Raw genomic sequence first — 20,274 nt, forward strand, 5'->3', positions numbered from 1 at the left:
CCAGGGAATAATGAAAGTATTTAGAAAATTGGGCAGACTAGATGGGCCGAATGGTTCTTATCTGCCGTCACATTTTATGTTTCTAAAAGGGAAATACAGGCAGGACATGCCCCTTATTATTTAATGCGCTAACGGGTTGGGAATATAAACAACTATTCCTAACGCGATACTGATCTAGCCCCGAACTGGATTCACCCCATTCCCCTAACTACAACTAAAAGTAGGGAAAATACAATTTTACTTACTTTTTTCCAGTATTGAGACTCACTCAGTGCTGGTGTCCACTCCTCCCCCTGCAACGTCCGCCAGCAGGTGTCGCTTCACTGCCTTCTCATCCAATCTAATGTATCTCATAGAGAAGCATTGGATCTAATGCCTCCCACTATGAGCAGGATTTCATGACGTCCAACGTCTCGTGACCGAGAGAAACTCAGTCATTGCAGCTTAAAGGCCTCTTTAGGATGTCAGTAGGATACTCACTAAAGGTGTGTTTAACACAGTTTCCACAAATAACAGCAATATTTTACATTGCAGGACAAAATGCCATTGAGATTAAGTGTTCTGGGCGCCTTTAGTATCGATTTGAGATGAGATAGAACTCAAACAATTCGAGAACAGGCAGTGTTTGAGTGAGGAGGTAAAGCATAAGTACCTGCAGTATGTTTTATTAATCACTGCATTTATAGGAGAGACAGAGAAATGTTTTTGGGAGACCATACATTCTATTCAGTCTACTGGCCAGCAATCCACAGCAATAGCACAGACCGGTAGTGTACTTGGACTTTATATAAACAGATAGTTTTAGGAAATCATTTTGATAAAAATGTTACCAGGTTTCCTTCAGAGACCAGTTTTATTGGTTTTTTTTTTTTCTGTGTGTCACAAAAATTATATTTTTGCTACTACACTGATACACTTTTGGAAATGTTACGATAGGAGAGATAACATACATGTATGAAGTGAATAAATGAAAAATGTAAGTTGTATAAGTTTGAAAGATAAGGCCAGGGACTAATGAAAGTTTTTAGAAAATTGGGACGAATTGCTGTTCACGCTTGCCATGTGTATATCTGTAAAACAAATAGATCTAAAGGGGGCTAAAGTTTTTGTAATAAGCAGTAGTCTGATTCCCCTGTTCATGTGCACAATATTGTGTTCATGTCCCCCAAGGCAAGAAAAAAAAAAAAAAATTACAAATATCCCCACCATCAGGGTTATTTTCTAAAATGAGAACTGCCAGGAATTCAAAGTAAATTTTAGAGTTAATGATTTCTAGTTTAGCTTTTTTGTCGATAAATTTGAAATTAAACTTTGCATTCCCAGCAATACTACCTTAGTGAATGATCCCTCCAGCTCTTTTTTATATGTATATTTGTTTTGTCTTTTCAAAATCTGTGAACCCATGATTAAACAAGTATAAAATAAATCAATGTGCTATTGATCAAAGAACAGATGCGTAGAAGCAGTTCTAAATTCAAAAGGTCTATTTGGGCATATAGAACTGTATTGTATTTGTCCAGAAAAAACAAACAAAAAGTAAAAAGCGGTTAACCTGACATACAGACAATTTTATGCTCTACTGGTAAGACAAACACCAGTGCATTTCACGGCCAACACAGAAACGCTCAGGTGAGCCGTTAATGCATACATATATACTTCGAGAAATGTTTTTTCTTGTTCATGAGCAAACAGAATACAGTAACATCCAAGAGTCAGATTAAAAAAAAAAAAAAAATAAGATAAATTTATACTTCTGCAGAATTATATTATTTAAATAACATATTTACAGCAAATACAAAACATTTCAGTTAATTCAGCAAAGTAGCAAAACAAACAGAGGGCATATACTGTATAACTTTTTTTTTGTTAAAGACAGGAGCTGTGGTGGGGAGAAGGGCTGCGTAAAGTCTGTGAGCGCAAGATCCATATACAGGCCGCAAATTGTGGGTAAAAAAGAATATAAAAAGTGCTTGTAATTGGGGAATTTGTAGGGGAATGTTTGACAAAGCCTTGCAGAAAAAGTGTGAAAGTGCGTGGTATCAGATGTGTGCGACCCGGAGTAGGAGTCAGGGGTTATGTTTTCTTTTAACTTTAGAAACTCCAGACTGGGGTTTGCCCATATACCTGATTGTGCAGGACGGGGAGAGTCTGTGGGGCAGTGTGCTGATGTCGCACTCTCTGGATATGTTACATAGCGTTAGAATATACAGGGCTGGACATTTCCAAAAGGTGTGAGATTTACAGAAAAGGAAAAATAAAGGGGGGGGGGAGGAGAGGGGGTAACAAAATCAAATGTATACACGTATAAATCTGTAGTGATTTCTCCAGCCTGTTTATGTATGAATGTGTGTAGAATATTTTACATATATGCATTTATAGATCGATAGATATATATTTATATGAATAGATTGATATCTATATATCTCATCTTTTCTCTTTAAAAAAGCCTTGGTCTGTATTGCTTTCCTTTATAGTCACCGTCAGAAAGTTTGAAGTCACATCTGTTACCACCACTTTCTCAAAGTTGTCCACTCGAGGTCTCCATGGCTCCTCCTCTGGTTCTCCCAGAATCCTAGCAACGGGTATACGAGCAATAAGGGAAGGCTTCCCCCCATGGGTCCCTAGAGCGCCCCGATAAAAATCAGGCATTTGTCCCTGGTAGTCTGAGCTGTGTCTAATTCTGTTGACACCTGTCTCTTGGCCTTTGGAGGCCATTAAATCAGTTCTGTGCTTTGTCCTGTGTGGATGGCTGTCAATGCTACGTTGCTCCGGTGCATCCTGCCCAGCGTGGGTCAGTACACGGTCTCTATACAGGAAGCCAGGTCCTGCCTGGCTAGAAGACCCTAAATCTATGTTCTGTCGCCTGGCCAGCTGGATAACACTGTGGCCAGAGTGGTACTTTACTGGCCCTGTATCCTCTGCCCTAGCAGAACCAGCCATCTGCTCGTCCTGCGCAGTGGAAGTGGAAGTAGATGTCCTCATAGGTTGAGGATCAGCGTTATGAATACCTTTTCCGTGATGAAGCAGTTTCCTCTTTTTTATTTTCAAGGGATAATGTTCCCCTGGCATTTCTGCACTGGCTACCCTCTCTTGGAAAAGATCTCTGGTACCACTGCTTTCCTGGGATGATGTAGGGATGTTCCTCAGCCCTTCTCTGGACCTAGTTGGCAGCTCTCTAGGTGGGCGTCCAGGATATGGGATTCGTACACCACGTGCAGACTCACTCCGGAACTCATATGTCTTTGCATTGGCTTTGGCTTGTGCCTGAGGAGATAGAGTGGTGAATGCTTTAAATATCAATTAGATGAATCACATACCTTTCAATAGCAATACTACTGCATACAATGGAAAAAAATCAAAGATAACAAGGAACGTTTTTAAATTTTGATAAGGGATAGTCCGAGAGAGGTCTCATTCTATCAAAATGGTGGGTTTCAAGTGAGGTGTATGTAATTAAAGTTGTCAAATTTGTTAAGGTTTTCAAGGGCATGCATCTCAAACCCACCCAGAACACAGGCTAACGGTGATTATCCAAAGCCCCATTCACTAAACTAGGAGATTAAGATTGCCATTTCAAAAAAACCAAAGTAGATTCAATGTGAACCGAGTATAGGTACCGGCTCAGTTCAATATGTCCAGCTGGACACCTGCAGAGTTATTCCCTAAACTCCAAATTGTAAAAAATTAAAATTGAATGGCAACATTTAGGTTAAAATACTGGATTTGATACTTCAGTTTTGCAATCCAGATTTAATGTTACAATTCAGATTTTAGTGAATAACTCGACTGAGCTGTGAAGTGGCTCGGCAGCAAGCTACTACAGAGATTCTCCATACACCTCTACTGACATGGGGGGATTATAAATAGGTTTATACTTCCCCCATGCTCCTGCTCGATATGCGGTGAATGGGACATGTCTGCTAAACAGCGAGCAGCCAGTGGCTATTGTTACCCGGTCCTTGTAAAATAGAGAACCCCCATATCCTCAAGCTAAAAACGTTATTTTTTTTTTCAGGACAGTTTGGCCCAATGTTCTTAAAACCCATTCCTCAGTACCCGTCAACGGGGCGGAAATTGACAGTAATTTTCATTGGAGCGCCAACAGCTATACCCTCAAATGGTGACCTATTGGTAGTTCACGAGAGCAGGTTTAAAGGAAATTCACTTTCACTGTATCTTCCTACGAGAGAATCCTGCCTACGTACATGCTGGTTCTAGCAGCCAATCAACCCACAACTGTTCCCTTACCTTTAGAAGAAAGGTTTGGGGTTTAGGACCCCTTTTTTTCGGCCCATACAGCTCCCTTTCTCGCTCCCTAGGGTGAAAGACAAATAACCATCATGGTATAAACACTACTGGTGACAGAGAACCTAATGTACTAACAGGAGGATGTCAAGCGTCTGTACCTGTCCTCGAAGGCTGCCACCAGTCGGGCATCCAGGATGTTTTCCTCAGGCTCCCAGGTACTATACCTAAAACCACACGGACAGAATGAATGTTATTTCTGAGGATACAAACATCCAATGTCAGAAGCAAAAAACAACTATACTTACTTCTGGGACCAACCTTTCCATTTCACAAGGTACTCCATGCGGCCCTGTGGAAGAGAAACAGCGATTGCACTTATCCAATAAAGATACAGAGGCAGGATGCTGTACGATCCCAAAAACAGACTGGTGACATCTAGGTTCAAACATTCTACATTACATTTCCCATGATGCCAAACAAGCGTTCACTTTGGCTGAGCTCAAAGGAAATTTTATCAAGCAATGTCTGGGGTGCCAGTGTTAACCATCACTGTCCTATACTGTACCAGGTGCCTGCTTTTCATTGAAGGTATGCCAACCTTCCCTTGGCAGACTACGACACCAACATCGTCCTACAGTATGTAATACACTTATCTCTGTACTAATGGCTCCATATGCCATCTATGTCAAGTACATGATGTTCCATGCAGCCCAAAGTACAGACTCCAAGACACCATAAAAGCCTATGTTAAGCCCTATACCTACACCCAAAGTAACCCTGGTAATCGCCATTATAAAACCCATGGGATCGTCACTCCAAGTGTAATGCCATGCAATGCCTGGGAGGTCAACACCAAGCATAACAGTACCAGTCTAAGCAATGCAGAACATCTCTATGCCTTACATAAACTCAGCCTATGCAGTCCAAGTGATCCCTACATTTCAGTCTATAAAATGCCCTGAATCCCCTATATCAAGCGTATTGCCAGAAAAAATATACTTAGTGTAATGCCAGCCTACGGTCCCTATATTAGGTGTAATGCCTGTCTATCTAATTCCGGAGGAAAACCCTCTACCAAATGCAATGTCAATGTATATAATGTCAGGACTTGAATATTCAGTGTAATTCCAGCCTATGATCCCTATATGAAGTGTAATTGGGAAGTGTAATGGGAGAAAACCTGTACCCAATGTAATACCAGATTATGTAAATATGATGCCCAGGATATCTATACCCAGTGTAATGCCAGTCTGTGTTATACCCGGGATCTCTATACCCAGTGTAATGCCAGTCAGTGTAATGCCAGGATCTCTATACCCAGTGTAATGCCAGTCAGTGTAATACCAGGATCTCTATACCCAGTGTAATGCCAGCCTGTGTAATACCAGGGTCTCTATACCCAGTGTAATGCCAGTCAGTGTAATGCCAGTCAGTGTAAAGCCAGGATCTCTATACCCAGTGTAATGCCAGTCAGTGTAATACCAGGATCTCTATACCCAGTGTAATGCCAGCCTGTGTAATACCAGGGTCTCTATACCCAGTGTAATGCCAGTCTGTGTAATACCCAGGATCTCTATACCCAGTGTAATGCCAGCCTGTGTAATACCAGGGTCTCTATACCCAGTGTAATGCCAGTCTGTGTAATACCAGGATCTCTATACCCAGTGTAATGCCAGTCTGTGTAATACCAGGATCTCTATACCCAGTGTAATGCCAGCCTGTGTAATATCAGGATCTCTATACCCAGTGTAATGGCAGTCTGTGTAATATCAGGATCTCTATACCCAGTGTAATGCCAGTCTGTAATACCCGGGATCTCTATACCCAGTGTAATGCCAGTCTGTGTAATACCAGGATCTCTATACCCAGTGTAATGCCAGTCTGTGTAATACCAGGATCTCTATACCCAGTGTAATGCCAGTCTGTGTAATACAGGATCTCTATACCCAGTGTAATGCCAGTCTGTGTAATACCAGGATCTCTATACCCAGTGTAATGCCAGTCAGTGTAATACAGGATCTCTATACCCAGTGTAATGCCAGTCAGTGTAATGCCAGTCTGTGTAATACCGGGATCTCTATACCCAGTGTAATGCCAGTCTGTGTAATACAGGATCTCTATACCCAGTGTAATGCCAGTCAGTGTAATGCCAGTCAGTGTGATACCAGGATCTCTATACTCAGTGTAATGCCAGTCAGTGTAATGCCAGCCTGTGTAATACCGGGATCTCTATACTCAGTGTAATGCCAGTCTGTGTAATACCAGGATCTCTATACCTAGTGTAATGCCAGTCTGTGTAATACCGGGATCTCTATACCCAGTGTAATGCCAGTCAGTGTAATACCAGGGTCTCTATACCCAGTGTAATGCCAGTCAGTGTAATACCAGGGTCTCTATACCCAGTGTAATGCCAGTCAGTGTAATACCAGGGTCTCTATACCCAGTGTAATGCCAGTCAGTGTAATACCAGGATATCTATACCCAGTGTAATGCCAGTTTGTGTAATACCAGGATCTCTATACCCAGTGTAATGCCAGTTTGTGTAATACCAGGATCTCTATACCCAGTGAAATGCCAGTTTGTGTAATACCGGGATCTCTGTACCCAGTGTATTGCCAGTCTGTGTAATACCAGGATCTCTATACCCAGTGTAATGGCAGTCTGTGTAATACCAGGATCTCTATACCCAGTGTAATGGCAGTCTGTGTAATACCGGGATCTCTATACCCAGTGTAATGCCAGTCAGCTTAATACCGGGATCTCTATACCCAGTGTAATGCCAGTCTGTAATACAGGATCTCTATACCCAGTGTAATGCCAGTCAGTGTAATGCCAGCCTGTGTAATACCGGGATCACTATACCCAGTGTAATGCCAGTCAGTGTAATACCAGGATCTCTATACTCAGTGTAAGGCCAGTCAGTGTAATACCAGGATCTCTATACCCAGTGTAATGCCAGTCAGTGTAATGCCAGGATCTCTATACCCAGTGTAATGCCAGTCTGTGTAATACCGGGGTCTCTATACACAGTGTAATGCCAGTCTGTGTAATACCAGGATCTCTATACCCAGTGTAATGCCAGTCTGTGTAATATCGGGATCTCTATACCCAGTGTAATGCCAGTCAGTGTAATATCAGGATCTCTATACCCAGTGTAATGCCAGTCAGTGTAATACAGGATCTCTATACCCAGTGTAATGCCAGTCTGTGTAATACCGGGATCTCTATACCCAGTGTAATGCCAGTCAGTGTAATACCAGGGTCTCTATACCCAGTGTAATGCCAGTCTGTGTAATACCAGGATCTCTATACCCAGTGTAATGCCAGTCAGTGTAATGCCAGCCTGTGTAATACTGGGATCTCTATACCCAGTGTAATGCCAGTCTGTGTAATACAGGATCTCAATACCCAGTGTAATGCCAGTCTGTGTAATACCAGGATCTCTATACCCAGTGTAATGCCAGTCAGTATGATACCAGGATCTCTATACTCAGTGTAATGCCAGTCAGTGTAATGCCAGTCTGTGTAATACAGGATCTCTATACCCAGTGTAATGCCAGTCAGTGCAATACCGGGATCTCTATACCCAGTGTAATGCCAGTCAGTGCAATACCGGGATCTCTATACCCAGTGTAATGCCAGTCAGTGCAATACCGGGATCTCTATACCCAGTGTAATGCCAGTCAGTGCAATACCGGGATCTCTATACTCAGTGTAATGCCAGTCAGTGCAATACCGGGATCTCTATACCCAGTGTAATGCCAGTCAGTGCAATACCGGGATCTCTATACCAAGTGTAATGCCAGTCTGTGTAATACCGGGATCTCTATACCCAGTGAAATGCCAGTTTGTGTAATACCAGGATCTCTATACCCAGTGTAATGCCAGTCTGTGTAATACCAGGATCTCTATACCCAGTGTAATGCCAGTCAGTGTAATACCAGTCAGTGTAATACAGGATCTCTATACCCAGTGTAATGCCAGTCAGTGTAATACCGGGATTCTATACCCAGTGTAATGCCAGTCTGTGTAATACAGGATCTCTATACCCAGTGTAATGCCAGTCAGTGTAATACCGGGATCTCTATACCCAGTGTAATGCCAGTCTGTGTAATACCGGGATCTCTATACCCAGTGTAATACCAGTCAGTGTAATGCCAGGATCTCTATACCCAGTGTAATGCCAGTCAGTGTAATGCCAGGATCTCTATACCCAGTGTAATGCCAGTCAGTGTAATGCCAGTCAGTGTAATACCAGGATCTCTATACCCAGTGTAATGCCAGTCTGTGTAATACAGGATCTCTATACCCAGTGTAATGCCAGTCTGTGTAATACCAGGATCTTTATACCCAGTGTAATGCCAGTCAGTGTAATGCCAGTCTGTGTAATACCGGGATCTCTATACCCAGTGTAATGCCAGTCTGTGTAATACAGGATCTCTATACCCAGTGTAATGCCAGTCAGTGTAATGCCAGTCAGTGTGATACCAGGATCTCTATACTCAGTGTAATGCCAGCCTGTGTAATACCGGGATCACTATACTCAGTGTAATGCCAGTCTGTGTAATACCAGGATCTCTATACCTAGTGTAATGCCATTCTGTGTAATACCGGGGATCTCTATACCCAGTGTAATGCCAGTAAGTGTAATACCAGGGTCTCTATACCCAGTGTAATGCCAGTCAGTGTAATACCAGGGTCTCTATACCCAGTGTAATGCCAGTCAGTGTAATACCAGGGTCTGTATACCCAGTGTAATGCCAGTCAGTGTAATACCAGGGTCTCTATACCCAGTGTAATGCCAGTTTGTGTAATACCAGGATCTCTATACCCAGTGTAATGCCAGTTTGTGTAATACCAGGATCTCTATACCCAGTGAAATGCCAGTTTGTGTAATACCGGGATCTCTGTACCCAGTGTATTGCCAGTCTGTGTAATACCAGGATCTCTATACCCAGTGTAATGGCAGTCTGTGTAATACCAGGATCTCTATACCCAGTGTAATGGCAGTCTGTGTAATACCGGGATCTCTATACCCAGTGTAATGCCAGTCAGCTTAATACCGGGATCTCTATACCCAGTGTAATGCCAGTCTGTAATACAGGATCTCTATACCCAGTGTAATGCCAGTCAGTGTAATGCCAGCCTGTGTAATACCGGGATCACTATACCCAGTGTAATGCCAGTCAGTGTAATACCAGGATCTCTATACCCAGTGTAATGCCAGTCAGTGTAATGCCAGGATCTCTATACCCAGTGTAATGCCAGTCAGTGTAATACCAGGATCTCTATACCCAGTGTAATGCCAGTCAGTGTAATACAGGATCTCTATACCCAGTGTAATGCCAGCCTGTGTAATACCAGGATCACTATACCCAGTGTAATGCCAGTCAGTGTAATACCAGGATCTCTATACACAGTGTAATGCCAGTCTGTGTAATACCGGGATCTCTATACCCAGTGTAATGCCAGTCAGTGTAATACAGGATCTCTATACCCAGTGTAATGCCAGTCAGTGTAATGCCAGGATCTCTATACCCAGTGTAATGCCAGTCAGTGTAATGCCAGGATCTCTATACCCAGTGTAATGCCAGTCAGTGTAATAGTGTAATACCAGCCTGTGTAATACCGGGATCACTATACCCAGTGTAATGCCAGTCAGTGTAATACCAGGATCTCTATACCCAGTGTAATGCCAGGATCTCTATACCCAGTGTAATGCCAGTCAGTGTAATACCAGGATCTCTATACCCAGTGTAATGCCAGTCAGTGTAATACAGGATCTCTATACCCAGTGTAATGCCAGCCTGTGTAATACCGGGATCACTATACCCAGTGTAATGCCAGTCAGTGTAATACCAGGATCTCTATACACAGTGTAATGCCAGTCTGTGTAATACCGGGATCTCTATACCCAGTGTAATGCCAGTCAGTGTAATATCAGGATCTCTATACCCAGTGTAATGCCAGTCAGTGTAATACAGGATCTCTATACCCAGTGTAATGCAAGTCAGTGTAATGCCAGGATCTCTATACCCAGTGTAATGCCAGTCAGTGTAATGCCAGGATCTCTATACCCAGTGTAATGCCAGTCTGTGTAATACCAGGATCTCTATACCCAGTGTAATGCCAGTCTGTGTAATACCAGGATCTCTATACCCAGTGTAATGCCAGTCAGTGTAATGCCAGGATCTCTATACCCAGTGTAATGCCAGTCAGTGTAATACCAGGATCTCTATACCCAGTGTAATGCCAGTCTGTGTAATACCAGGATCTCTATACCCAGTGTAATGCCAGTCTGTGTAATACCAGGATCTCTATACCCAGTGTAATGCCAGTCAGTGTAATGCCAGGATCTCTATACCCAGTTTAATGCCAGTCAGTGTAATACCAGGATCTCTATACCCAGTGTAATGCCAGTCTGTGTAATACCAGGATCTCTATACCCAGTGTAATGCCAGTCTGTGTAATACCAGGATCTCTATACCCAGTGTAATGCCAGTCAGTGTAATACAGGATCTCTATACCCAGTTTAATGCCAGTCTGTGTAATGCCAGGATCTCGGTATTATATTTGGCCCCTGGGGGCCCCGTGCTCGGTATTATATTTGGCCCCTGGGGGCCCCGTGCTCGGTATTATATTTGGCCCCTGGGGGCCCCTCTCTCTGATGACCGGGGTGGGAGGGGAGGGGGGGGTCCTGTCCCGCTCTCGGCTCCCCAGCGCCCCCTGCCTGTGCCGGGCTGTAGCACTGAGGACAGCCCGCGGATTGCGGCCTAGCCCGGAGCCCAGACCCGGAGGCCGATAACCCACCTTCCGAATCCGCCGCTTGAGCAGAGACTCCGCCGCGAACACCCGCTCACCCACCGCGGACAGCTCCATACTCAGCACCGCGGGCCCGCGCAGCGCGCTCCCCGTGACGTCACCAACCTGTTGCTAGCGGCGTTGCTAATGTGGATGGATGGAAGTGTCTGCTGTGAGCTGATTGGACGAGCTCCCGTCCCCGCCCCCTTTCCTTGTCTCTGCTCTTCCGTCAGTCTGCCATTCCCCCCTTGTAATTCGCTGGGATGTGAGCTGCCAAGAGGGTGGGCGGGGCTACAGTGACTGACAGCTGGAGAAACGTCACGAGGGCGTCTGTTATGTAAACATCATGTGTGACACTGACAGATCCCCACACACAGAAATATTCAGACATATCTATTAACAAATATCCAGACATATCTATTAACAAATATCCAGAAATATCTATAAACAAATATCCAGAAATATCTATAAACAAATATCTATAAATATCTATAAACAAATATCCAGAAATATCTATAAACAAATATCTAGAAATATTTATTAACAAATATCCAGAAATATCTATTAACAAATATCCAGATATATATATATTAACAAATATCTAGAAATATCTATTAACAAATATCTAGAAATATCTATTAACAAATATCTATAAATATCTATTAACAAATATCCAGATATATCTATAAACAAATATCTATAAATATCTATTAACAAATATCCAGAAATATCTATTAACAAATATCCAGATATATCTATAAACAAATATCTATAAATATCTATTAACAAATATCTATAAATATCTATTAACAAATATCCAGACATATCTATTAACAAATATCCAGATATATCTATAAACAAATATCTATAAATATCTATTAACAAATATCTAGAAATATCTATTAACAATTATCCAGAAATATCTATTAACAAATATCCAGAAATATCTATTAACAAATATCCAGAAATATCTATTAACAAATATCTAGAAATATCTATTAACAAATATCCAGAAATATCTATTAACAAATATCTAGAAATATCTATTAACAAATATCTAGAAATATCTATTAACAATTATCCAGAAATATCTATTAACAAATATCCAGAAATATCTATTAACAAATATCTAGAAATATCTATTAACAAATATCCATAAATATCTATTAACAAATATCCAGAAATATCTATTAACAAATATCCAGATATATCTATAAACAAATATCTAGAAATATCTATTAACAAATATCCAGAAATATCTATTAACAAATATCTAGAAATATCTATTAACAAATATCTAGAAATATCTATTAACAAATATCCAGAAATATCTATTAACAAATATCTAGAAATATCTATTAACAAATATCCAGAAATATCTAGAAATATCTATTAACAAATATCCAGAAATATCTATTAACAAATATCCAGATATATCTATAAACAAATATCTAGAAATATCTATTAACAAATATCCAGACATATCTATTAACAAATATCTAGAAATATCTATTAACAAATATCCAGAAATATCAATTAACAAATATCTAGAAATATCTATTAACAAATATCCAGATATATCTATAGCTATAACTATCCATGTATCTAATAACAAATATCCAAATATATCTATTAACAAATATCCAAATATATCTATTAACAAATATCCATATATATATATTAACAAATATCTAGATATATCTCTAAACAAATATCCAGAAATATCTATTAACAAATATCCAGATATATATATTAACAATTATCTAGATATATCTAATATCTATAGCTATAACTGTCCATATATCTATTAACAAATATCCATATATATATATTAACAAATATCCAGAAATATTTATAAACAAATATACAGAAATATCTATAAACAAATATCCAGATATATCTATAAACAAATATCCAGATATATCTATAAACAAATATCCAGAAATATCTATTAACACATATCCAGATATATATTTAAACAAATATCCAGAAATATCTATTAACAAATATCCAAATATATCTATTAACAAATATCCAGAAATAGTTATAAACAAATATCTAGATATATCTATAAACAAATATCCAGAAATATCTATTAACAAATATCTAGAAATGTCTATTAACAAATATCTAGAAATATCTATTAACAAATATCCAGAAATATCTATTAACAAATATCTAGAAATATCTATTAACAAATATCCAGAAATATCTATTAACAAATATCTAGAAATATCTATTAACAAATATCCAGAAATATCTATTAACAAATATCCAGATATATCTATAAACAAATATCTAGAAATATATATTAACAAATATCCAGACATATCTATTAACAAATATCTAGAAATATCTATTAACAAATATCCAGAAATATCTATTAACAAATATCCAGATATATCTATAGCTATAACTATCCATGTATCTAATAACAAATATCCAAATATATCTATTAACAAATATCCAAATATATCTATTAACAAATATCCATATATATATATTAACAAATATCTAGATATATCTCTAAACAAATATCCAGAAATATCTATTAACAAATATCCAGATATATATATTAACAATTATCTAGATATATCTAATATCTATAGCTATAACTGTCCATATATCTATTAACAAATATCCATATATATATATTAACAAATATCCAGAAATATTTATAAACAAATATCCAGAAATATCTATAAACAAATATCCAGATATATCTATAAACAAATATCCAGATATATCTATAAACAAATATCCAGAAATATCTATTAACACATATCCAGATATATATTTAAACAAATATCCAGAAATATCTATTAACAAATATCCAAATATATCTATTAACAAATATCCAGAAATAGTTATAAACAAATATCTAGATATATCTATAAACAAATATCCAGAAATATCTATTAACAAATATCTATATATATATATATAGCTATAACTGTCCATATATCTATTAACAAATATCCAGAAATTTCTAAAAAAAATTATCCAGATATATTTATTAACAAATATCTAGAAATATCTATAAACAATTATCTAGATATATATATTAACAAATATCCAGAAATATCTATAGCTATAACTGTCCATATATCTATTAACACATATCTAGATATATCTATAGCTATAACTATCCATATATCTATAAACAAATATCCTGAAATATCTATAAACAAATATCTAGATATATCTATAGCTGTAACTATCCAGATATCTATTAACAAATATCCAGAAATATCTATAAACAAATATCTGAAATATCTTTAACCCCTTAAGGACACATGACGTGTGACATGTCATGATTCCCTTTTATTCCAGAAGTTTGGTCCTTAAGGGGATAAACAAATATCCAAATATAGCTATAAACAAATATCCAGATAGATCTATAAACAAATATCCAGATAGATCTATTAACAAATATCCAGATACATCTATAGCTATAACTGTCCATATATCTATAAAAAAATATCCAAGATTATAATCGCCAGGTCTTTAAAAAAAAATGTAATCTTGAATCCTTTTTAAGTGATCTCAAGAACATACCATGGCACAGATTAGGTCTAATACAAGGTCTAGAGACTCTGCAATTGCATTTTTTCAGTCCGAGCTCTTGCGTGTTTGGAATTTGCATGCCCCTCTGCGTAAAGTGCAACTAAAAGGGACACACCTGCCCTGGGTTATAGCTAACCTCATTCAAATGTACCAGTTTAGAGATTCACTGTGGTCAAAGTTCAAGTGTACTGGCTCCATGAACGACCACTGTGCCTTCAGACATTGGGGAAATATATGCACAAAACAAACAAAAATGGCAAAGGCCCAATATTTCTGTGAAAATTTGAACAACCTATCAAACCCAAGAAACTTTTGGAAAATCATAAATAGCATACAAACCGCCACAATCCACTCCCCACCCTCCACTGTCAAAATGGACAACCAAACACTGCAACACCCCCTAGATGTAGCAAATGCCTTTAATAATTATTTTGTTGGATGTGCTACCACCCTGGTTGCTAAGATAACAAATGACACTCATTTTCAAACTGCAAATAAACATCAGACCCTGCCAAATCTTCAAAATCCTTATATAGAGAAATTTTAGACCTGTGCCTGTTAGTGTCGTTAATGAACATCTTAATAATTTAAAAATGAAAAAGCAGTGTGGACCATATCAAATCCCAGCAATGTTGCTAAAGCACCGGATCTGGGGGGGGGGGGGGGAGGGGGCAACGGGGCAGTTGCCCCCCCCCGAGATTCTCCCCTGCCAGCTAGTGCAGGGCTGGCATTGCTAAGTGCCAGCCCTGCAATGTGCCTGCGGACCGGGGAGGGAGATCAGAGACCTCCCTCCCCGGTCCGCATGCACTATGCTGACAGCTGGCGGGGGAAGGTAGTGAGAGAGGACCCGGGAGCTCTTACCAGCAGCTTCTCCGGGTCCTCCTCTCGTGAGCATGGAGCGTTGCCGCGGTTACCACGACAACGCTCCAAATCTCGCAAGAGTGAACTCTAGCCCTGGAGCGTGGGCTAGAGTTCACTCCTACCACTGGAACCACCAATGAATCCCACTGGGACCACCAGGGAACGAAATATGTCCCTAAAATGTATATTTATTTTAACAAACACTGCCCCCATACACACACTGCCCCACAAACACTGCCCCCATACACACACTACACACACTGCCCAACAAACACTGCCCCCATACACACACTACACACACTGCCCCACACACACACACTACACACACTGCCCCACAAACACTGCCCCCATACACACTACACACACTGCCCCACACACACACTACACACACTGCCCCACAAACACTGGCCCCATACACACACTACACACACTATCCCACAAACACTGCCCCCATACACACACTGTCCCACAAACACTGCCCCCATACACACACTGCCCCAAACACACACACACACTGCCATCCTCACATACCACTGCTCCTATGCCCTATATCCCAGCAGACCCCAGGTAAGTTGTCAAACTGCTCTTAAACGGTTTGACTACTTACTCTGGGATGGGATCCTGGCACTACTGGCGCCATAACTACTACACTGAGCTGTAGTTGTTATTGTGCCTGGATTGTTTATTTTACCCCTTAAGGACACATGACATGTTTTTATTCCAGAAGTTTGGTCCTTAAGGAGTTAAATAATCTACAAATGCCCCTCCCGAGATCAGGCTCTGGATCCGCCACTGTGCTGAACCTCAGTGCACCAGCAATTGCTAAACCCGTCACTACCCCTATCAATGAATCCCTGGTGTCAGGATACATACCCAAACTTTGGAAGACTGCAAGTTGTACCTATCCATAAAAGTGGTGACAAGACTTTGGTATCTAACTATCGCCCGATATCATTGCTCCCCGTATTGTCAAAAATCTCGGAAAAATGCGTCCACACGCAACTATGTGAATATTATCAACGATCAAATTATCTGACCCCTGATCAATCAGGCTTTCGTCCAAATCACACAACTTCGAATGTCCTCTTAAACGTTTGCAATGACATCCAAATTGGCATGGAACAAGGAGACTTAACTCAAGCTACTTTCCTTGCATTTTGCCAAGGCATTTGATACAGTAGTAGACAATGGCATCCTTTTACAAAAACTTAAAAAGTCATTGGTGATCGTTCGGTGTTCCCCAAGGCTCCATACTCGGCCTCCTGCTATTCACTTTATTTATGTACAAATAGCTAGATATACAATTACTTAGATATACAAATATCTATCTAGATATATAATTACCAAAATATACAAATACTTAGATATATAATTATCGAGATATACAAATACCTAGATATATTATTACCCAGATATACAAATACCTAGATTTACCCATTGTACAGTGCTATGGAACATGTTGGCGCTTTATAAATAATAATAATATTATTATTCAATTACCGAGATATACAAATATCTAGATATATAATTACCAAGATATACAACTACTTAGATGATTTATAATTACTGAGATATACAAATACTTAGATATATAATAACCAAGATATACAAATACCCAAATATACAGATACTCATATAAACAAATACTCGGATATACAGGTACCCAGGTATACCAATAAACAGATATACAAAATAGATGCGTGCAATTCGTCCAAAGTTTGGGGTCGATCGGTGGGTCATCTGGTTTCTGTAACTCCACTACCTGAACACAATGGTCTATGGACAGTTTGTTTCATAATTTGAAGTACAGCCACGGGGCCAAAAAAAGAGATGGCTGATGGGAAAAAAAGATGATTGATGGTTATGGGACAGTCACAAAATATTGATTTAATTCACAAATCAAGTGACCAAGAGAGGGTAGTATAGGAGGGGCAGTATAAATATCTATCTATATTTATATAATTAATACTTTCACTTCTCCTTTCTTCCCTCTATCTGTGAACCAAACGTTGGGAAAATGCACCTCTCTGTGTACTGTACTGCAAAATATATACATAATATTATGAATATTTCATGCAGTACACTGACTGGCCTATCTTCACAGGCTTTTGATTCATCCAGATAGTTTTTACAGAATTTGTGTATTTGGTTATTTGTATATACGGGTATATAAATGTCCGTTTTATTTGTGTAAATTAATGTCTGTTTCTGAATATATATTTGGACGAATTTCGACCATTTGTTCCCGAAACTAATACATGTAGAAATTTTTCCGAATATATATTCAGAAATAGAAACTCATTTACACAAATTTTTAGACATTTATATACCTGTGTGCACAAATAACCAAATATACACATACCCAGATATATTGATACCCAGATATACAAATGCTCAGATATTTAGATATATTAGTTACACAGTAATCTAAGTTGAAAAAATACTCAAGACTATCGTTCAACATTTACAACGCTCCTTTTTATCCTGTTAGTCCAAAATTTACAGCGATGTCTAATTATGCCACGAGAAGGGGGAAAAGATATATAAATCGTTCTTGACTCCATAATGGCAAACACATTTCTCTTGGATCAACAGACTCTTCACATTCATGTTAATTATATCCTTAAATATTCTTTAAAAAAAAAAAAAAAAAAAAGGCATTTTTATACATTTCTATGGGATTTGGTGACAACCTCTTTGGGTAGAGAACCTTCATTCCTTCATATACTGATATAGAGATAATGAAACAAATACACACACATATCATTTAAATACCCATGTAAACAAATAGTCAGATATATAGTTAATCACATGTAAAAAATACCCAGATTTATATAAGGAGAGACAGAGAACTGATCTATTATTTTCAGGATAATTCACTAAACTCCAAAATGTAATGACGTTAATTGTATATGGCAAAACCGAGTCTAAAATAGCCGAGCTGTGACTGTAACTTAGTTGGAGATTTTTGTTTACAGATCAGTTATTTTAGCCTGAACATTTAATTTAGTTTTAATTAGCTACAATTCAGAGTTTAAAGGTAAATAGTCACTTTGCCGGAAGTGGGAACTTCTTCTGTTTATGAAGCAATATAAGTAACAGATGTTTATTTGTGAGATGTAAAAAGTAAAATTAAATGTAGAAATTCACACTTCTTTATCCTCTAACTAGATGCCTAAATCTTAGCTCCATGGCAATAATTGTTATAAGCTCTGCCCATTACACCTGGCAGTCAGTGTAGAGAGAGTCACCTCCATCTTAGCTCCCTGTCAATCATTGTTATAAGCTCCGCCCCCTCTACACCTGGCAGTAAGTATAGAGAGAGCCACCTCCATCTTAGCTCCCTGTCAATCATTGTTATAAGCTCTGCCCATTACACCTGGCAGTCAGTATAGAGAGAGCCGCCTCCATCTTAGCTCCCTGTCAATCATTGTTATAAGCTCCGCCCTTTACACCTGGCAGTCAGTATAGAGAGAGTCACCTCCATCTTAGCTCCCTGTCAGTCATTGTTATAAGCTCCGCCCCCTCTACACCTGGCAATCAGTATAGAGAGAGCCACCTCCATCTTAGCTCCCTGTCAATCATTGTTATAAGCTCCGCCCTTTACACCTGGCAGTCAGTATAGAGAGAGTCACCTCCATCTTAGTTCCCTGTCAATCATTGTTATAAGCTCCGCCCCCTCTACACCTGGCAGTCAGTATAGAGAGAGCAACCTCCATCTTAGCTCCCTGTCAGTCATTGTTATAAGCTCCGCCCTTTACACCTGGCAGACAGTATAGAGAGAGCCACCTCCATCTTAGCTCCCTGTCAATCATTGTTATAAGCTCCGCCCTTTACACCTGGCAGTCAGTACAAAGAGAGCCACCTCCATCTTAGCTCCCTGTCAATCATTGTTATAAGCTCCACCCTTTACACATGGCAGTCAGTATAGAGAGAGCCACCTCCATCTTAGCTCCCTGTCAATCATTGTTATAAGCTCCGCCCTTTACACCTGGTAGTCAGTATAGAGAGAGCCACCTCCATCTTAGCTCCCTGTCAATCATTGTTATAAGCTCCGCCCTTTACACCTGGCAGTCAGTATAGAGAGAGCCACCTCCATCTTTTCTCCCTGTCAATTATTGTTATGAGCTCCGCCCTTTACACCTGGCAGTCAGTATAGAGAGAGCCACCTCCATCTTTTCTCCCTGTCAATTATTGTTATAAGCTCCACCCTTTACACATGGCAGTCAGTATAGAGAGAGCCACCTCCATCTTAGCTCCCTGTCAATCATTGTCATAAGCTCCGCCCTTTACACCTGGCAGTCAGTATAGAGAGAGTCACCTCCATCTTAGCTCCCTGTCAATCATTGTTATAAGCTCCGCCCATTACACCTGGCAGTCAGTATAGAGAGAGCCACCTCCATCTTTTCTCCCTGTCAATTATTGTTATAAGCTCCGCCCTTTACACCTGGCAGTCAGTATAGAGAGAGCCACCTCCATCTTAGCTCCCTGTCAATCATTGTTATAAGCTCCGCCCTTTACACCTGGCAGTCAGTATAGAGAGCCACCTCCATCTTAGCTCCCTGTCAGTCATTGTTATAAGCTCCGCCCTTTACACCTGGCAGTCAGTATAGAGAGAGCCACCTCCATCTTAGCTCCCTGTCAATCATTGTTATAAGCTCCGCCCTTTACACCTGGCAGTCAGTATAAAGAGAGCCACCCCCATCTTAGCTCCCTGTCAATCATTGTTATAAGCTCCGCCCTTTACACCTGGCGGTCAGTGTAGAGAAAGCCACCTCCATCTTAGCTCCCTGTCAA

General features: G+C 39.6%; 1 protein-coding gene across 2 annotated transcripts; it reads right to left on the reverse strand.

The window, feature by feature from the left end:
• Nucleotides 1-1,547: 1,547 nt before the first annotated feature.
• CBX8 (chromobox 8) lies at nucleotides 1,548-11,211 on the reverse strand. Of its 2 annotated transcripts, none has more exons than XM_063456264.1 (5): nucleotides 11,176-11,211; nucleotides 4,554-4,597; nucleotides 4,407-4,472; nucleotides 4,249-4,315; nucleotides 1,548-3,264 (listed from the first exon to the last, which is right to left on the reverse strand). In XM_063456264.1, the coding sequence occupies exons 2-5, from the start codon at nucleotides 4,589-4,591 to the stop codon at nucleotides 2,425-2,427; spliced, it is 1,011 nt and encodes a 336-aa protein (XP_063312334.1). In that variant the 5' UTR covers nucleotides 4,592-4,597; nucleotides 11,176-11,211; the 3' UTR covers nucleotides 1,548-2,424. The 2 variants fall into 2 exon arrangements, with proteins under 2 accessions (XP_063312334.1, XP_063312331.1); XM_063456261.1 differs by lacking the exon at nucleotides 11,176-11,211 and adding an exon at nucleotides 11,059-11,165.
• Nucleotides 11,212-20,274: the final 9,063 nt, after the last annotated feature.

Source organism: Pelobates fuscus, chromosome 5 (assembly GCF_036172605.1).
Source record: "Pelobates fuscus isolate aPelFus1 chromosome 5, aPelFus1.pri, whole genome shotgun sequence".
NCBI lineage: Eukaryota > Metazoa > Chordata > Amphibia > Anura > Pelobatidae > Pelobates > Pelobates fuscus.

What these genes read in the sequence shown, in the direction of transcription:
- CBX8 (XM_063456261.1), bottom strand. Translation starts at nt 11,127, where the DNA reads ATGGAGCTGTCCGCGGTGGGTGAGCGGGTGTTCGCGGCGGAGTCTCTG. An exon ending in TGGAAAGGTTGGTCCCAGAA is followed by an intron (nt 4,473 to 4,553) that starts GTAAGTATAGTT and finishes GTGTGGTTTTAG; the next exon opens with GTATAGTACCTGGGAGCCTG. An exon ending in CCCAAACCTTTCTTCTAAAG is followed by an intron (nt 3,265 to 4,248) that starts GTAAGGGAACAG and finishes CTATCTCCTCAG; the next exon opens with GCACAAGCCAAAGCCAATGC.